The sequence below is a fragment of the Anopheles coluzzii genome, chromosome 3, assembly GCF_943734685.1.
Source record: "Anopheles coluzzii chromosome 3, AcolN3, whole genome shotgun sequence".
Lineage (NCBI taxonomy): Eukaryota > Metazoa > Arthropoda > Insecta > Diptera > Culicidae > Anopheles > Anopheles coluzzii.
In genome coordinates, this window is record NC_064671.1 from 41,678,266 (window position 1) to 41,694,340 (window position 16,075).

A 16,075-nucleotide genomic window follows, 5' to 3' on the forward strand; every position below is an offset into this window, starting at 1 on the left:
AACCATTATAGTCAAATCATTAAATTGATTTTTGAATCTTTTTTAAATTATTTGCATTGTTTGAAATTCCTTTATATTATGATTGTTTTATATGCATTTAACAGAAGTAACAGTGTTGCCAACTGTCTAAAGAATTATTTTTAAATAGGAGCGGTCCCGTGGTACAGTCGTCAACTCGAACGACTCAATAATAAGCCTGCCATGGGTTCAAGTTAAGAATCAAGGCTGCGTGGCACTGAATAATGTCTCTAAAGGCTGTATTGGACTGACATTTATCAAGCAATAATCACACATATTGCCATTTTTTCTATAACAAGTTTTTAAGAATTCAAAAACATTACACGCAATTTATTGAAACCACATAAAGAAACCCTGTGCTACACTTTCTTTTCAATGTGTAAATCGGTATGATTATCAACAAAACTAAAGTCACACAACTAACACCATTTTGCTACCACTCTGGACCACTCTAATCAAAACGACAATTATAAACAGCTCAATCAAATGCCTGATTTAGCCCCCACCTCCCATAATCTCAGCTCTAACGAGTTCAAAAGGTTAAATCGATTTGGAATCACTTGCAAAGGTTTGTTCATCCCGAGCGTCCAGCAGTATGTGAGTGACGGTGATAGCGCAAACAGCAGCTCACGACCAGTGTTCCCTGTGCAAGTGCTGATAAACGGTTTAGCTGAAACGATTCAATGGGATTGGAACGTTCGAAGAGATTCTGAAAAGTAGGTTTAGTTAAAGTAATTTGTTTTAATTTTGCTTACCAGTTTCCCGTAAAAAAAATAAATGTCTTTTTGTGTATAACGGAATATTGCATTGTGAAAGGCACATCATGGCAAGTAATATCCAATGGCGTTCCGTATGGCTGATGCTGCTATTTGCGTCCACCATCGCAGCCGGTCCGGTGAAGCGTCGTTCAACGGAGAGTGAAAAGGCACCGTCCGAGACCGAAATAAGCCAAATAGTGGAATGGATCGAGCAGCGTTATCAGCAAACGAAAGCTCACCAAACACTGGCTGCCTGGGAGTATGGTTCGAATCTTACGGAGTTCAACCTATCGAAAAAAACGAAAGCCGCTGCCGATTTCGCCGAAGTGGCTAAGGTAAAATGGTGCGAGTGCCATCTTTGTGTTTAAAGGCTAAGGAATGCTACCAATGGTATCCTTTCCTGTTCAATCCCTAGGCAGTCGCGGAGGAATTGCAGCAGTTTAAGACAGATCAGCTAACGAATGCTACGCTGAAGCGGCGAATCAAGAAGCTTGCCAAGCTGGGCTATGCCGCATTACCGGCAGATCAGTTTAAGGAGCTGCTCGGAGCGATCGCCAGCATGGAGTCGAACTACGCAAAGGCAAAGTTTTGTGCTTACGGCGATGCGACCAAGTGTGACCTTTCGCTCGATCCGGAGCTGACGGAAATATTTGCCAACCACCGTGAGCCGGAGGAACTGAAGTACTACTGGGTCCAGTGGTACAATGCGACCGGTGCACCGGTGCGCGAGTCCTTCCAGAAGTACGTTGAGCTGAACCGACAGGCGGCACTGCGGAATAGTAAGTAGCGCGGAAGCGGCACTCGTTGGCATTTATCGTGGGTTGATCGTGCCCTTCCTAGATTTCAGCTCCGGCGCGGCCGTTTGGTTGAACGAGTACGATGATAGCACGTTCGAGCAGCAGGTCGATGATGTGATTGAACAAATACGGCCCCTGTACGAGCAGCTGCATGCGTACGTGCGGTACAAGCTGCGCCAGAAGTACGGCGATAAGCTGGTGTCCCCGACCGGACCGATTCCGATGCATCTGCTCGGCAATCTATGGGCGCAGACGTGGGATAACGTAGGTGTTTGGTTGTGTTTATATGACATTGCCATGATATTAACACAAAATTTCTTACGCCAAAGATTGCCGACTTTACAACACCGTTCCCGGAGAAGAAACTTCTCGATGTTACAGATGAAATGATACGCCAAGGGTACACCCCGATCAAAATGTTCCAGATGGGAGTTGATTTCTTCACCTCACTGAACATGACAAAACTTCCTCAGTGTGTATTGCTGTTTGTTTAAAAAAAAAATATTACTTTTTTTAATATCCATTTACCAACTTTGCAGAACGTTCTGGGAGAAAAGCATCCTAGAAAAGCCGACCGATGGGCGCGATCTTGTCTGTCACGCAAGTGCGTGGGACTTTTTCGCGATCGATGACGTTCGCATCAAGCAGTGTACGCGCGTCAATATGCGCGAGTTCTTTGTCGTTCATCACGAGCTGGGACACATTCAGTACTATCTACAGTATCAGCATCAGCCAGTAGAGTTCCGAGGTGGAGCAAACCCCGGCTTCCATGAGGCCGTCGGTGACGTTCTTTCCCTGTCGGTATCGACGCCGAAGCATCTGAAGAAAGTAGGCCTGCTGAAGGACTACGAGGAGGGTGAGCAGGTTAAGATCAACCAGTTCTACCGGGCCGGTGTGACGAAGCTCGTCTTTCTACCGTTTGCATACACCCTGGACAAGTATCGCTGGGGCGTGTTCCGAGGCGATATTAAGCCGAGGGAGTACAACTGCAAGTTCTGGGAGATGCGATCGCGCTACTCCGGTGTGGAGCCGCCGGTCGTTCGAACCGAGCAGGACTTTGACCCACCGGCCAAATATCACGTCTCGGCTGATGTTGAGTATCTGCGTTACTTCGTGTCGTACGTTATACAGTTCCAGTTCCATCGTGCGGCCTGTGCGCTGGCGGGCGAGTACGTGAAAGGTGATCCGGAGAAGACGCTTAACAATTGTGACATTTATCAGAGCACGGCTGCTGGCAACAAGTTGAAGTAAGATAGTTTAAACCCATCGAAAAAGGTAAGAAAGGGCACAAATTAACGGTGTCATTTTTTATATAGGGAAATGCTTGCCCTTGGATCGTCGAAACCATGGCCGGACGCGATGGAGGTGCTTACCGGAGAGCGCAAGATGAGTGCGGATGCTATTCTGGAATATTTCGATCCTCTCTATCAGTGGTTGTTGGAGGAAAACAAACGGCTCGGAGCGCACGTTGGCTGGACCGACTCTCAAAGTATGTGTTTAAGAGCATCTGAAGAAACAGAACGTATCTAATTTGCATTTGTCTTTTTTCACCATTTAGAATGCGTCTCACATCCAATTGATTTTATGGCGGCCTAAGCAAACTACAGCAAATACTCCCTAAAAGATGTTTGGCGATTATACTACCTTGTGTGGGTTTTTTTTTTACGATTTAACTGTTATACATGACATTGACCTTCAATAAAACATTACAAATGACATGCTAAGAGAAATAAATAATGTTTACATTTGATACTTTGCAAAGGATGTGCGACGATACTGTAAGCCCTCAACCTTGGAAGGTGTTGTTTTGCAACAGCTAGCAGGACAGGACGCACCAGACAAATAAATCAGGTTTTTATTGATTAACGCTCCAGCAACCGGTTCCATGCGTGTGTTCTTAAATTATCCTGCTCGTACCGGACACATCTTCACTTGCGTCATTCCATTGTATGGCCAGTGAGACATTATGTGAAATGGTTTAAGCACGCGATTGCTTGGGTACGATTGCAAAGCCTTGGCCCGAAAAGTGCCCACTTTGTATAGGATTTTACTAATCGAGTGTAATATAATGTAGAGACGAAATTAATCCCTTATGTGTTTTAGTATAACAAATGGCCACACCAACACAATGTAACAACATCGTTTTGCCGTAGACATTTGCCTCTCTTTGCAAACAATTATCAATTACGCATTCCGCAACGGAACGATTGTACCGCAAATCGTCAGCCCTCATGCGAACCGTACGTGGAAGCAGATAAACATCTCGTGATGTGATAAATATCATTCTCGATTGACATCTCTGTTTTTTTGCTTGTTGCGCCCTGTTCGTCACCAACATTATAACAGCATTGATCAGTGTAAATGCGTTCCCTATAAAAACGGTATCAACAGTGCTGATCCATTTCAGAGCAATACTGAGCTTTGAAGTGTGAGCCAAACGTATCTTGGAGAAACCGATTCCGATCGCTCAACCTGGTACCGATCAACCAGTGCTGCTAGGCGCCATGGCGTACGCAGGCTTGAAGGAAGTGTTTGTGGTGCTGGTGTTAATTGGCATAAGGTCGACGGTCCTAGCGCTGGCCGCCAGCGACCTGAGTGAGCTGGAAGCGAATGAACTGATGGCACGAAACTTTCTGAACGAGCTGGAGGATGATATTCTGGAGATTAACTACAACACCACCCTGCAGTCCTGGAACTACGAAACGAATATTACCGACGATACGCTCGACATGCGCAACGATGCCGTTGATGATCAGGGGCGCTTTCTGAAGGTAATGTTCGGCGGGGGGATATCAAATCCACCCGATTACATCACCTAACGTGGATAGAACTAACGGGAGTGTGGATTAAAATTTGACGAGCTCAAATACTGGATTCAACGCAACGTTGTGCTCTCGTGTTGATAGAATTAATTTCGGAATCGAGATTAGAGCCGTGACAAGGAACTTAGTGGCTGGTCAGGGCACGTGAAGAAGTGTGGAGTGGAGTGGTCTACATTTTGCATCACTTTCGTTGAACTGGTTAGACCCGTTTTCCAGGGCGTGCTGAGTGTTGTGTTCCCTGATCTTGAGCTTCTTCTCGATGAGTGGAAACGAGTTTTTGTGGGATAAAGTGCTCCGAACGTCTTAGTTCCTTCGTTTGCTGATCGTGCGTGCTGTGAGGATCCTCATCAGCTGGCGTACAAAGGGGGAGGTTGGTGGATCCATAACCGGATTCGGGTATCTCTGGGGATTTGTTTTCGTTTATGTTCTGTTTTCTCCATGCTCAAAGGAAAGTAGATCCGTTTTCACTCAAAAGGTATTGCTTTTTTTTGGGTAAAAAAATTGATGTTTAATTTTGTTGTTGTTTTGTAATCTTGATAGGGCTCTTCAGCTTGTGCCTGACAAAATAAATATCTTCACATTACGATACGGGTGTGATCGCAGGGGCAATGCCCTTATTAACTGAATAACATAATTGCATGCACAAATCGCCCACCAATCCAGTTTCCCCATCCAGAGGTCCGGGTGTCCCCCTATTGGCGTTCAACAGGCCGGTTTTCCTTCTTTCCCTGAGCTCATTCTTCTTCTATTGTTTAATGCAACGCGCCCGTAGAACACAGGCCTGGTGTATGCGGCCGTTGCGCAGCTATAAGAGAGCTTTCGCCGTAGTGCGTACAGTTCAGTTGTCACCCGACCGGCACCGGGGTTGGAGAGTGGGTTTCGAAACCGACCCTTTATACCGCAAGTACCGCGTACAGTATGGTTCTCCCGCTATTGCTGTTGCTTACCTTCGGGGCATCAATCGGTGCCACCGATCCGGAGCTCGAGCGCAACGAGCTGGCCGCCCAGCGCTACGTCACCGATCTCGAGGCAGAGATACTGGCGCGCAACAACAACGCGACCGAGCTTTCGTGGGCCTACGAGTCGAACATTACGGAGGAGGCGCTAAAGCAGCGGAACGAGGCCGCATCGCGAAATGCGAACTTTTTCAAGGTACGGATAGCAGCGGTGGAAGTAGTAGTAGGGGAAATGGCCCCACAAATTGATGCGGCTAGTTTGTATGCATGTCATTAGCGAGTTCGCGAGTTCTGACTTCAGTGTGTGTGTGTGTGTGTTTATGTGTGTAAACATCGTTTGTAATTGGGGGGATGGTGGGTCATCGCGCATCAACAGTGCGTTTGATAGCGATCCGCAAGGTCTTACGCTGAGACCCTCAACGAGATATTTATCGGCGCGCGCGCGCTTGGAGCGTGAATCTCTGTCTAGAAATTTGCTCTCTCTTCCACGGCAAACCCCCTTCTACGGCGAAGTATGTCGCCGGTATGTACGCCATCTCGCGAGGGCCTGCCACTATCAGCTGAAAACTGGCTATTTTTGGAGTTACTGTAAATCACGACCTAACCGGTATCAACCACTGCGAACCGGTTGAATCAGCGGGAAACTATCGTTTATTTATAGCTTCCCGCACTTCGCCACGCTTGTGATAACAATCACGAGCATCATCGTTTACCAAGCGGAAGATCTTGTCTCCGGTGATCATTGATATCCTATCGTGCGGGCATAAGATGAACGGCTGGCGCCCTGAAAAAGCCCACCGCTTCCATTTGTCATCAATCAGCGCGCAACGTTTCGGTGGATTAAACCGCTGAAAACACGATCGGGGTACGCTGATATGCGAAAGAGCAATCACTTCTTGTCACTAGTTTGCTCTCAAGCGATAAAGCACTCACGACTTGGCTGGCTCAGATCACCCAAGGTCGCTGGGAATTACGCACGTAAAAGGGGTAGGGGATAACAATTTTGGATGCTGTTTCTTTTATTCCGCGCTACCGTTCGCTCGATCCGATGCGTAGTCATGCTCTTCCCATTTCGTAACGCACGTGACCGTTTCAGAACGAATTTTTTGATCGAGCAGTTATGGTCGATCGCCTGAACACAATTCATTCGCCGACCGTACGACGGTGAGTGTGGAGCATCAGCAGGTTCGTTCGGGTGCTCCACGGGTTGTGATTTGGTGAACCGCGCTCTGTTTGCTTACAATGATGAGGCAGTATTTTTGGTGCTGTCTAGTGTTCCTAGTGGACGGAAGTGTGGTTCATCGACGCCGTAGCGTGGCGAACGATCAGCGATCAGTGCGGGCGTATCTGGCGTCGATTGAATCGACCATTTTGCAACGCACGTACGATGAAACGAGCGCCTCGTGGGACTACGAATCAAACATCACCGACTACACGGGGGAACTGTCGATGAAGGTGGCCCTGGACAATGCGGTATTTTGGAAGGTGCTAAACTGTGCTGCTAAGTGATAGATGATTTGCTATATTCATCGTGTAGAATAGAGCAAACAGCGCTGAAAATGTCATTCTTTTTCATCTTACCTGTTTTTTACCACGATTTCTCCAACAGGAAGTTGCCCGTGAGTTGCGGCTGTACGATTACAACAACTTTAAAGATGCTGACCTGAAGCGCCGTATCAAGAAGCTTACCGATTTGGGGTACGCTGCGCTGGATGAGACGAAATTCTCAGAGCTTGTCGATGCGATTTCGCGCATGCAGGAAAATTACGCCACCGCCAAGGTGTGCCAGTACAAGAACGAGTCGAACTGCAACTACGGACTGGAGCCGGAGCTGACCGAGACGCTTGCAAAGAGCCGTGATCCGGAGGAGCTGAAACACTACTGGGTGCAGTGGCACGAGGTGTCCGGCAAGCCGGTGAGGAAAGACTTTGATGAGTACGTGGCGCTGAATCGCGAGGCAGCTCAGCTGAACAGTGAGTAGTGCTTTTTTTTTTTGAATGAGAACGGAAGTGTGTAATTTATCGAATTTATCGATTCGTTTCAGATTTTACGTCTGGTGCTGAGTACTGGCTGGATGCGTATGAGGATGACACGTTCGAAGCACAGGTTGATGCTGCGATCGAGCAAATCCGACCACTGTACGAACAGATCCATGCGTACGTGCGGTACAAGCTGAGGAAGCACTACGGCAATGATATTGTGTCCGAGAAGGGTCCGATTCCGATCCATCTGCTCGGTAACATGTGGGGACAGACGTGGGACAATATTGCCGATATAACGACACCCTTTCCGAACAAGAAGCTGCTTGACGTTACGGAGGAGATGGTGCGACAGGGCTACACCCCGCTGAAGATGTTCCAAATGGGCGATGAGTTCTTCCAGTCGCTGAACATGACCAAACTGCCATCGTAAGTCAAAAAAGAGAATAAGCCTGGAAGCATAAATAAAATAATTTATTGATTTTCAGCACATTCTGGGAGAAGAGCATTCTGGAAAAGCCAAACGATGGGCGTGAGCTTGTATGCCATGCCAGTGCGTGGGACTTCTACAAGAAGGATGATGTGCGCATTAAGCAGTGCACACGAGTCAACATGGAGGACTTCTTCACCGTGCATCACGAGCTGGGACACATCCAGTACTATCTGCAGTATCAGCACCTTCCAAGCGTTTACCGCGAGGGAGCCAACCCTGGCTTCCACGAGGCCGTCGGTGACGTTCTTTCCCTGTCTGTTTCAACACCGAAACATTTGGAAAAGATTGGACTGCTCAAGGACTACGTTGAAGACGAGGAATCAAAGCTTAATCAGTTCTACCAAGCTGGTCTGGCGAAGCTGGTATTCCTGCCGTTCGCCTACACGCTGGACAAGTATCGCTGGGAAATATTCCGTGGTGACGTTAAGCCAGAACATTACAACTGCAAGTTCTGGGAGATGCGCACGAAATATTCGGGCGTTGAGCCACCGGTTGAGAGAAGCGAGAGCGATTTTGACGCTGCAGCCAAGTACCATGTGTCGGCTGATGTAGAATATCTGCGATACTTTGTGTCGTACATCGTACAGTTCCAGTTCCATCGGGCGGCCTGCGAAAAGGCTGGCCAGTACGTGAAGGGTGATCCTCAGAAAACGGTAAATAATTGCGACATCTATCAGAGCGCTGAGGCAGGTAATGCACTGAAGGCGATGTTGGCTATGGGCTCGTCCAAACCGTGGCCGGATGCGATGGAGGTGCTGACTGGACAGCGCAAGATGAGCGCCGATGCGCTGATTGAATACTTCCAGCCATTGTACGATTGGTTGGTGAAGGAAAATAAGGCTCTTGGAGCACATGTTGGATGGGAGGAAAAGCCCAGTAAGTAATAACGATCGTTGCTATTGGGTTTTCAGTAAACTAACGATCGTATTTTTTTTTGCAGAGTGCAAATCAGCTTAAATACACAACACATCCTTCGTTTTTGATCTCCAGACTATTTAAAGTGCATCGACACGATCGAGCACATGATATTGCTGATCTTCTGGAGTAGAACATTATCGTTGAAATAGTTAATAAAATAAGATACACTAAAATATTAAACATGGAAGCGTTGTCTGTGCCTTCTCGAGCAGTAAAAATGAAAAGAAACAATAATATTCTCGCGAAGCTTCTGACGAATACAAGTCAATAGCATCTTATCATTCAAACAAACCTATACTTATCTTCGCAGGTATATTGTCCCATGTTATCGATGAATATGGGATTGTCCAATTGGACGTGCCTTGCATAACAATCTAAAATTGAATACAAATTAACAAATCCTCTTATCGCCTGTCCGTAGCAAGTGCTGGTGATAAAGAAAGTAAATAAATACGTATGCAAATTCTAACGATACGCCTCAGTATCACTTGTCTAGTGCGATAGGTGCTCCAAGATGAGGGTTGTTCTGTTGGTTTCGTTAGCCATTGGGTTGGTGTGTTACGTGAGTACGGCTAGGATCCCTCGCCGTGTTTTGCAGGCCCAAGAGGAGGAAGTGTTTCAATACCTGGAGGACATTGAGACGGAAATCTTAGCACGCCGTAATGCAGCTAGTGAAGCGAATTGGGCTTACGATTCAAACATTACAGACGATAATCTGGATGTGAAGAATGAAGTCGCTACTGAAAATGCCGCATTCTTCAAGGTGAGACGGTGTACTGCTTCGAATAGATGTATGTGGCTAAGCAATATTGTCGTTTTCTTAACTTGTTGTACAGCAAATTTCGGAATACCTCTCCCAGTTCGAGTATGAAAGCTTCGAGAATGAGAATTTGAAACGTCGAGTGAAGAAACTGGTTGGGCTGGGTTACTCTGCCCTGCCGGAGGAAAAGTTTACCGAAATGCTGGATGCCATTAATAATATGAAGGAAAACTACGCCAAGATTAAGGTGTGTGATTATCATGATAGCAGCAAGTGTGATTTGGCACTTGAACCAGAGTTGACCGAGATTATGGCTAACAGCCGAGATGCTGAGGAGTTGAAGTACTACTGGCAGCAGTGGTACGATGCAGCTGGAACGCCTACTCGCGAAGATTTTCAGAAATACGTTGACCTTAATGGAGAAGCTGCGCAGTTGAACAGTTGAGTGTTGAATTTTGACTTAGAAATAATTGAAATAATTCTAGAAATAATTGAAATTTATTTTGTATTTGCAGACTACGAATCTGGTTCTGAATCATGGCTTAGTGCATACGAAGATGAGACGTTCGAGGAACAGGTCGATGCTGTGATCGAAGAGTTGAGACCGTTTTATGAACAGATCCATGCATACGTTCGCTATAAGTTGCGCGAGTTCTACGGTGAGGAAGTGGTTTCGGAGAAGGGACCGATTCCGATGCACTTGCTCGGTAACATGTGGGCTCAAGGATGGGGAAACATTGCTGACATTACCAGCCCTTTCGGTGACAGACAGCTGCTTGATGTAACGGAGGAGATGGTACGCCAAGGATACAACCCGATCCAGATGTTCGAAATGGGCGATGAGTTCTTCCAGTCGCTGAACATGACCAAGCTCCCAGAGTGAGTAAATCCTAAACATCCATCCTAAAACATAAAGCTTTGTAATAATTTGTTTTATTATTATTATAGAACCTTCTGGGAAAAGAGCATCCTTGAAAAGCCCGACGACGGTCGCGATCTTATATGTCACGCCAGTGCATGGGACTTTTCCAAAAAGGATGACGTTCGCATTAAGCAGTGCACACGCGTGACAATGGAACAGTTCTTCACAGTTCATCATGAGCTGGGACACATTCAATACTACTTGCAGTATCAGCATCTGCCCAGTGTGTTCCGATCGGGTGCGAATCCTGGCTTCCACGAAGCTGTCGGTGATGTTCTTTCTCTATCTGTTTCTACTCCGAAACATTTGGAGAAGATTGGCCTGCTGAAGGACTTTGTACTCGATGAAGAATCGAAGTTGAACCAGTTTTATCGCTCTGCTTTGACCAAACTAGCTTTCTTACCGTTTGCTTACACAATCGATAAGTACCGGTGGAGAATCTTCCGTGGAGATATCAAGCCCGAGGAGTATAACTGCAAGTTCTGGGAGATGCGTTCAAAGTACTCAGGAATCGAGCCTCCAGTAGTTCGTACTGAAGCTGACTTTGATGCACCGGCCAAATACCACGTCTCGGCTGATGTGGAATATTTACGTTACTTTGTTTCTTACATCATCCAATTCCAATTCCACCGAGCTGCTTGCGAAAAGGCGGGAGAGTATGTGAAGGGTGATCCCGAGAAGACGTTGAACGACTGTGACATCTATCAAAGTACTGAGGCGGGTAATGCCATCAAGGCTATGCTGGAGCTGGGATCATCGAAGCCTTGGCCAGATGCAATGGAGGTCCTTACTGGGGAGCGTCGAATGAGTGCCGATGCACTGATTGAATACTTCCAGCCATTGTACGATTGGTTGGTGGTAGAGAACGAACGCATTGGAGCACATGTTGGATGGGAAGAAACTGATAGTAAGTGTGAAGTCTAAAGTTATGTGTTTTAGTTATGTTCTAATGATGTGCTTTATCGTAATATTTTCTCTTTTCAGAGTGTGTATCCGAGTAAAAATAAAATATTGTACTGGTGAATAAATCATTTCAATCATTAAAATGCCGTTTTTAATAATTTAATTCAAATAAAATCATAAATCAACATCAGCTTACAGCTGACATCATACACCCTGAGGCACTGAGTCTTATCTTTATATTTTAGGTCTAGTTATTTGTAACATGTAGTAGAATAGTTACATATAGCTTTGGGAATACGATCTGGGAGGGAAGAATACGATTTTTGCCTACAATTAAGTCACAAATTGATTGTATGTTAGCTTGCATACTTGTTATGATTGTTGTTCCTGAATTGACACATATTGCAGGATAAACAAATTGAATATCGTTTCTTCTAATTTAATGAAAAAGGCTTAGTCGATCTAGGCCTGCCTAATCCTCGTAAGAACCTGGCTATCAGTGACTTGTTGTTGTACTCATAGCAGGATAGGTAGCCCTATTCATGGGGCCCGCATCTTTCTGAGTTTGTACCCATATCACATGCTGTTAAGTCGTTAACGACTGTATCACGGAGCTGGCATAAACTGTGATAAGTATCATTTAATGCAGGGGTCTCTAACCGGTGGTCTGCAGTGTGGTACCCAACAAAGTTGATAACTGATAATAAAAGCTTATCACAATACATATTGTAATAAGCTTTTATACGTCAAATAGACTAAATTTTCAACAAACACATGTACAATAAGAACTAAATATGTTTGATCGAGAAACTATCAACAAAGTCTACAAAAAATATGTCTTCGATATGTACAGTAGCACATACCGTTGAAAATTTATCTGCAAAGCTCAGTTATCCATGATCATAAAAAGGATGAAAAGCACTGGTGTTATGGAATGGAAATAGAAGAGCGTATATGGTTGATTTAGCTGGTCCACCTGATCGCAAGCTCCTTAATAATAAAATCACGTTTGTCTTAGCTGTTGTTCTGAACTATTGTTAGGTTTTTAGATGGACTTTATTCGTCAAAACCATAGCATTGACGATGAATAGACAAGGAATGGTGAAGATTATACAGAATAGAGACAATGTCCGTTCTTGCCAATATTGCAGAAAAAAACAAGCCACCCAAACAAGTTTGCCCGCATATAAAGCACATCAAAAGATAAAACTGCAACACGTGCCGCAGCTCTGAGTAGCTCTCTTCTCTTCTCGATGATTAGAAGCGTTCGCTTCTGCGATGATAATAAGCTTACGTTCATTAATTTATGTATGAAACACAATCTTCTGGATGTCAATCAAGCTGCTGCTCCAATCACGACAAAGATAACTTAAAACTGTATTTCGAAACCAGTCAACGCTGGGTGAGGCCATCGACAACAAGTTCATTGTCTCTGATAATGGATGAGGTAACATGAAGCTCACTATAAAAGCAGGTGCAAAACGGCTATTCCGATCAGTTTCGATCTACATACGAATCACGCCTCATCATAAAGATGAGAATCTTTTCAACAGTGATATTAGCGTTCGCTTTAGTGTGTTGTGTCCTCGGTGGAAAGCTTGTGTCTGTTAGCGATGATGAGCTCGAGGCACGTCGCTACGTTGAGCAAGTCGATGAAGAAATTTTATCTCGTCGAAATGTCGGCACGGAAGCCGAATGGGCCTACGAGTCCAATATCAATGAGGACAATTTGATGGTGAAAAATGAGGTGGCTGCAGTGAATGCTGTGTTCCTGAAAGTAAGTGACGCAGATCAGTGATTGTTGCATAAGTGATAGAATTTGGGTGTGTTTTGTCTTCGTGTAGGAAGTGGCCAACACGCTAAACAAGTACGAGTATGAAAGCTTCAGTGATGAGGATTTGAAGCGAAAAATCCGTAAGCTTACCAAGCTGGGCTATTCCGTGCTGCCGGAGGATACGTTTGCCGAAATGTTGGACGCGATCAATCGAATGCAGGAAAATTACGCAAAGGTAAAGGTGTGTGACTATCGCGATAACAGCAAGTGTGATTTGGCACTCGAGCCGGAGCTGACCGAGATTATGGCTACGAGTCGTGATCCGGAGGAGCTGAAGTACTATTGGCAGCAGTGGTACGATGCGGCTGGTGCACCAACGAGAGATGACTTTCAGAAATACGTTGATCTCAATGGAGTTGCGGCAAGAATGAACAGTTGAGTGTAGATGACCATTTAATTATTATGTTGAAAATCTAATTATATGAACTCTCTGATTCGTTCAGATTATGCATCGGGTGCGGAATATTGGCTAAGCGCGTACGAAGATGATACGTTTGAAGAGCAAGTCGATGCTGTGATCGAGGAGCTGCGTCCCCTGTACGAACAAATTCATGCCAACGTTCGTTACCAGCTGCGAAAGTATTATGGTGAGAATGTGGTGTCAGAGAAGGGACCAATTCCGATGCACTTGCTAGGCAACATGTGGGCACAAGATTGGGCTGGTGTGGCCGATATTACCAGTCCATTCCCCGACCGTCAGCTGCTTGATGTGACGGAGGAGATGGTGCGCCAAGGATACAATCCGATCCAGATGTTCGAAATGGGCGATGAGTTCTTCCAATCGATGAATATGACCAAGCTGCCAGCGTAAGTATCTTGTATCAAATCATAAGACATCCAGAATACAAAATTAATTGCTTTTTAATCATAGTACCTTCTGGGAGAAAAGTATTCTCGAAAAACCGGACGATGGTAGAGATCTGGTATGTCATGCCAGTGCCTGGGAGTTCTCGAAAACGGATGACGTGCGCATTAAGCAATGCACACGTGTAACGATGGAACAGTTTTTCACGGTGCACCACGAGCTGGGACATGTGCAGTACTTCTTGCAGTACCAGCACCTTCCAAGCATGTACCGTGATGGAGCTAATCCTGGCTTCCATGAGGCCGTCGGTGATGTTCTATCGTTGTCTGTTTCCACCCCGAAACATTTGGAAAAGATTGGACTGTTGAAGGACTACGTCGAAGATGAGGAATCGAAGCTGAACCAGTTTTATGGTTCTGCACTGAACAAACTGGTGTTCCTGCCGTTTGCTTACACCCTGGATAAGTACCGGTGGGGAATCTTCCGTGGTGATATCAAGCCCGAGGAGTATAACTGCAAGTTCTGGGAGATGCGCTCGAAGTTCTCGGGTGTTGAGCCTCCGGTAGTTCGTTCGGAATCAGATTTAGATGCACCGGCCAAGTACCACGTATCGGCTGATGTTGAGTATCTGCGATATTTCGTGTCATTCATCATTCAGTTCCAGTTCCACCGAGCTGCTTGCGAAAAGGCGGGAGAGTATGTGAAAGGAGACCCTGAGAAGACGTTGAACAACTGTGACATCTACCAGAGTGTTGAGGCGGGTAATGCCATCAAGGCTATGCTGGAGCTGGGATCATCGAAGCCGTGGCCAGATGCAATGGAGGTCCTTACTGGGGAGCGTCGCATGAGTGCCGATGCGTTGATTGAATACTTCCGGCCATTGTACGATTGGTTGGTGGTGGAAAACGAACGCATTGGAGCACATGTTGGATGGGAAGAAACTGATAGTAAGTATTAAGTGGAAAGAAATTGTGGTACATTTTTGACTATTTGTTCTTAATAATATTTTTACTTTTCAGAGTGTGTATCGATGTAAAAAGGTATACTTTCAATAAAAAAGTTTTTTCAATCGTAAAAAAGATGCTTGTGGCAGTTTCATCCGAATCATGAACCGAATCCTATATGGCCGACAAGTAGTGATTACTTATTCTTATGGAATGAAAATATTTAGAATAATCATTTTTGCATTTAGATTGACAGTCTGCATTGGTTAATCAACCTATTGTTAGAAGAAGTGGTGTTTAAAACGGATATTTTTGATGATCGGCTCAGTTCCGGTTCATTCATATAGATAATCCGGATCATTTAATCGGACCAATCATTCAATCGTGCGTTATTTGATAAACCTGCCATTTAATGCCAAAGAGAAAGAAAAGGCATTAAATGGCAGGGTCTTTTACAGGGCTCTACCGTGATTTCTGGTTGTTTCCCTTTTTTTGAATGCTTTCCATAGTTTTTGGTTCGTTCTCACTATTTGTTGGGCGTTACCCATATTTTTTTTGGGTGGATTGTATTGATTTCCTATAGGACGGTACCAAAATTATGAGGAAACTAAAGAAAAATATATGGGAAACCGTGAATAAATCGTGATACGGACTCCAAACATTACAAGAATCAATCAATTAATTGTGATTCTGACAGAGACGAAGCACGAGGCGAAAAGATGCAGTACGTGTTAACGAGCGAACAAATGAGAAAGCTAATTATATTTTCATCGTCATTGTCGAGAAGACAATACGCTAAACATATTGCTAAAGCTGCACCCATATGATTGGCGTAAACAAATCAATGTGTCAAATTTTGTACGGAATTGACGCCTCGCTCGCAGATATCTCCATAGATTGTGAACAAATATGCTTTTTGTGTATACACGGCTTAAAAGACATGGGTGGTTGAATTGAAAGCGTTAGTCGGATAGGAGCGGTGTGGTCAGTCATGCTTTCCCGTTTTGGTATAAAGAACTTATGTGATTCGTAAAATATATCTGTTCTGCTATCTGGAGAGAGAAGAATGCTGATCCGAAAATGATACCTGCTCACTAGCTCATTTAGCGCATTCGATCATTCGTCCTGTTTCTTTCAGAGAAGCTATGATCCGGATCTTTCTGAAA

The 16,075-nt window shown here is 45.1% G+C and overlaps 4 protein-coding genes across 7 annotated transcripts; all 4 read left to right on the forward strand.

Moving 5' to 3' along the window:
* The first annotated feature begins 489 nt into the window (after positions 1–489).
* Positions 490–3,334, forward strand: LOC120955931 (angiotensin-converting enzyme-like). Its single transcript, XM_040377169.2, has 8 exons — positions 490–734; positions 835–1,111; positions 1,192–1,555; positions 1,617–1,837; positions 1,903–2,045; positions 2,113–2,820; positions 2,890–3,062; positions 3,132–3,334. Exons 1-8 carry the CDS (start codon positions 505–507, stop codon positions 3,167–3,169), a joined length of 2,154 nt encoding a protein of 717 aa, XP_040233103.2. The 5' UTR covers positions 490–504; the 3' UTR covers positions 3,170–3,334.
* A 623-nt stretch (positions 3,335–3,957) lies between these two features.
* Positions 3,958–8,921, forward strand: LOC120955932 (angiotensin-converting enzyme-like). Of its 3 annotated transcripts, none has more exons than XM_040377171.2 (5): positions 3,958–4,344; positions 6,961–7,324; positions 7,396–7,759; positions 7,819–8,699; positions 8,764–8,921. In XM_040377171.2, the coding sequence occupies exons 1-5, from the start codon at positions 4,078–4,080 to the stop codon at positions 8,778–8,780; spliced, it is 1,893 nt and encodes a 630-aa protein (XP_040233105.2). In that variant the 5' UTR covers positions 3,958–4,077; the 3' UTR covers positions 8,781–8,921. The 3 variants fall into 3 exon arrangements, with proteins under 3 accessions (XP_040233105.2, XP_040233106.2, XP_040233108.2); XM_040377172.2 differs by lacking the exon at positions 3,958–4,344 and adding an exon at positions 5,221–5,547; XM_040377174.2 differs by lacking the exon at positions 3,958–4,344 and adding an exon at positions 6,449–6,836.
* Positions 8,922–9,030: 109 nt separating this feature from the next.
* On the forward strand, positions 9,031–15,016 carry LOC120955933 (angiotensin-converting enzyme-like). Of its 2 annotated transcripts, none has more exons than XM_049609677.1 (5): positions 9,031–9,504; positions 9,578–9,941; positions 10,017–10,380; positions 10,450–11,330; positions 14,985–15,016. In XM_049609677.1, the coding sequence occupies exons 1-5, from the start codon at positions 9,256–9,258 to the stop codon at positions 14,999–15,001; spliced, it is 1,875 nt and encodes a 624-aa protein (XP_049465634.1). In that variant the 5' UTR covers positions 9,031–9,255; the 3' UTR covers positions 15,002–15,016. The 2 variants fall into 2 exon arrangements, with proteins under 2 accessions (XP_049465634.1, XP_040233109.2); XM_040377175.2 differs by lacking the exon at positions 14,985–15,016 and adding an exon at positions 11,408–11,518.
* On the forward strand, positions 12,806–14,938 carry LOC120955934 (angiotensin-converting enzyme-like). Its single transcript, XM_049609678.1, has 4 exons — positions 12,806–13,103; positions 13,171–13,534; positions 13,604–13,967; positions 14,032–14,938. The coding sequence occupies exons 1-4, from the start codon at positions 12,861–12,863 to the stop codon at positions 14,921–14,923; spliced, it is 1,863 nt and encodes a 620-aa protein (XP_049465635.1). The 5' UTR covers positions 12,806–12,860; the 3' UTR covers positions 14,924–14,938.
* Positions 15,017–16,075: the final 1,059 nt, after the last annotated feature.

Bases quoted from the DNA above. Each gene is read 5' to 3' on its own strand.
- LOC120955931 (XM_040377169.2), top strand. From the start codon at position 505: ATGCCTGATTTAGCCCCCACCTCCCATAATCTCAGCTCTAACGAGTTC. The intron at 735-834 runs GTAGGTTTAGTT...GCATTGTGAAAG, and splicing joins GTTCGAAGAGATTCTGAAAA to GCACATCATGGCAAGTAATA. The intron at 3,063-3,131 runs GTATGTGTTTAA...TTCACCATTTAG, and splicing joins TGGCTGGACCGACTCTCAAA to AATGCGTCTCACATCCAATT.
- LOC120955932 (XM_040377171.2), top strand. From the start codon at position 4,078: ATGGCGTACGCAGGCTTGAAGGAAGTGTTTGTGGTGCTGGTGTTAATT. The intron at 7,325-7,395 runs GTGAGTAGTGCT...GATTCGTTTCAG, and splicing joins CGAGGCAGCTCAGCTGAACA to ATTTTACGTCTGGTGCTGAG. The intron at 7,760-7,818 runs GTAAGTCAAAAA...ATTGATTTTCAG, and splicing joins AACATGACCAAACTGCCATC to CACATTCTGGGAGAAGAGCA.
- LOC120955933 (XM_049609677.1), top strand. From the start codon at position 9,256: ATGAGGGTTGTTCTGTTGGTTTCGTTAGCCATTGGGTTGGTGTGTTAC. The intron at 9,505-9,577 runs GTGAGACGGTGT...CTTGTTGTACAG, and splicing joins AAAATGCCGCATTCTTCAAG to CAAATTTCGGAATACCTCTC. The intron at 10,381-10,449 runs GTGAGTAAATCC...TTATTATTATAG, and splicing joins AACATGACCAAGCTCCCAGA to AACCTTCTGGGAAAAGAGCA.
- LOC120955934 (XM_049609678.1), top strand. From the start codon at position 12,861: ATGAGAATCTTTTCAACAGTGATATTAGCGTTCGCTTTAGTGTGTTGT. The intron at 13,104-13,170 runs GTAAGTGACGCA...GTCTTCGTGTAG, and splicing joins TGAATGCTGTGTTCCTGAAA to GAAGTGGCCAACACGCTAAA. The intron at 13,535-13,603 runs GTTGAGTGTAGA...TGATTCGTTCAG, and splicing joins AGTTGCGGCAAGAATGAACA to ATTATGCATCGGGTGCGGAA.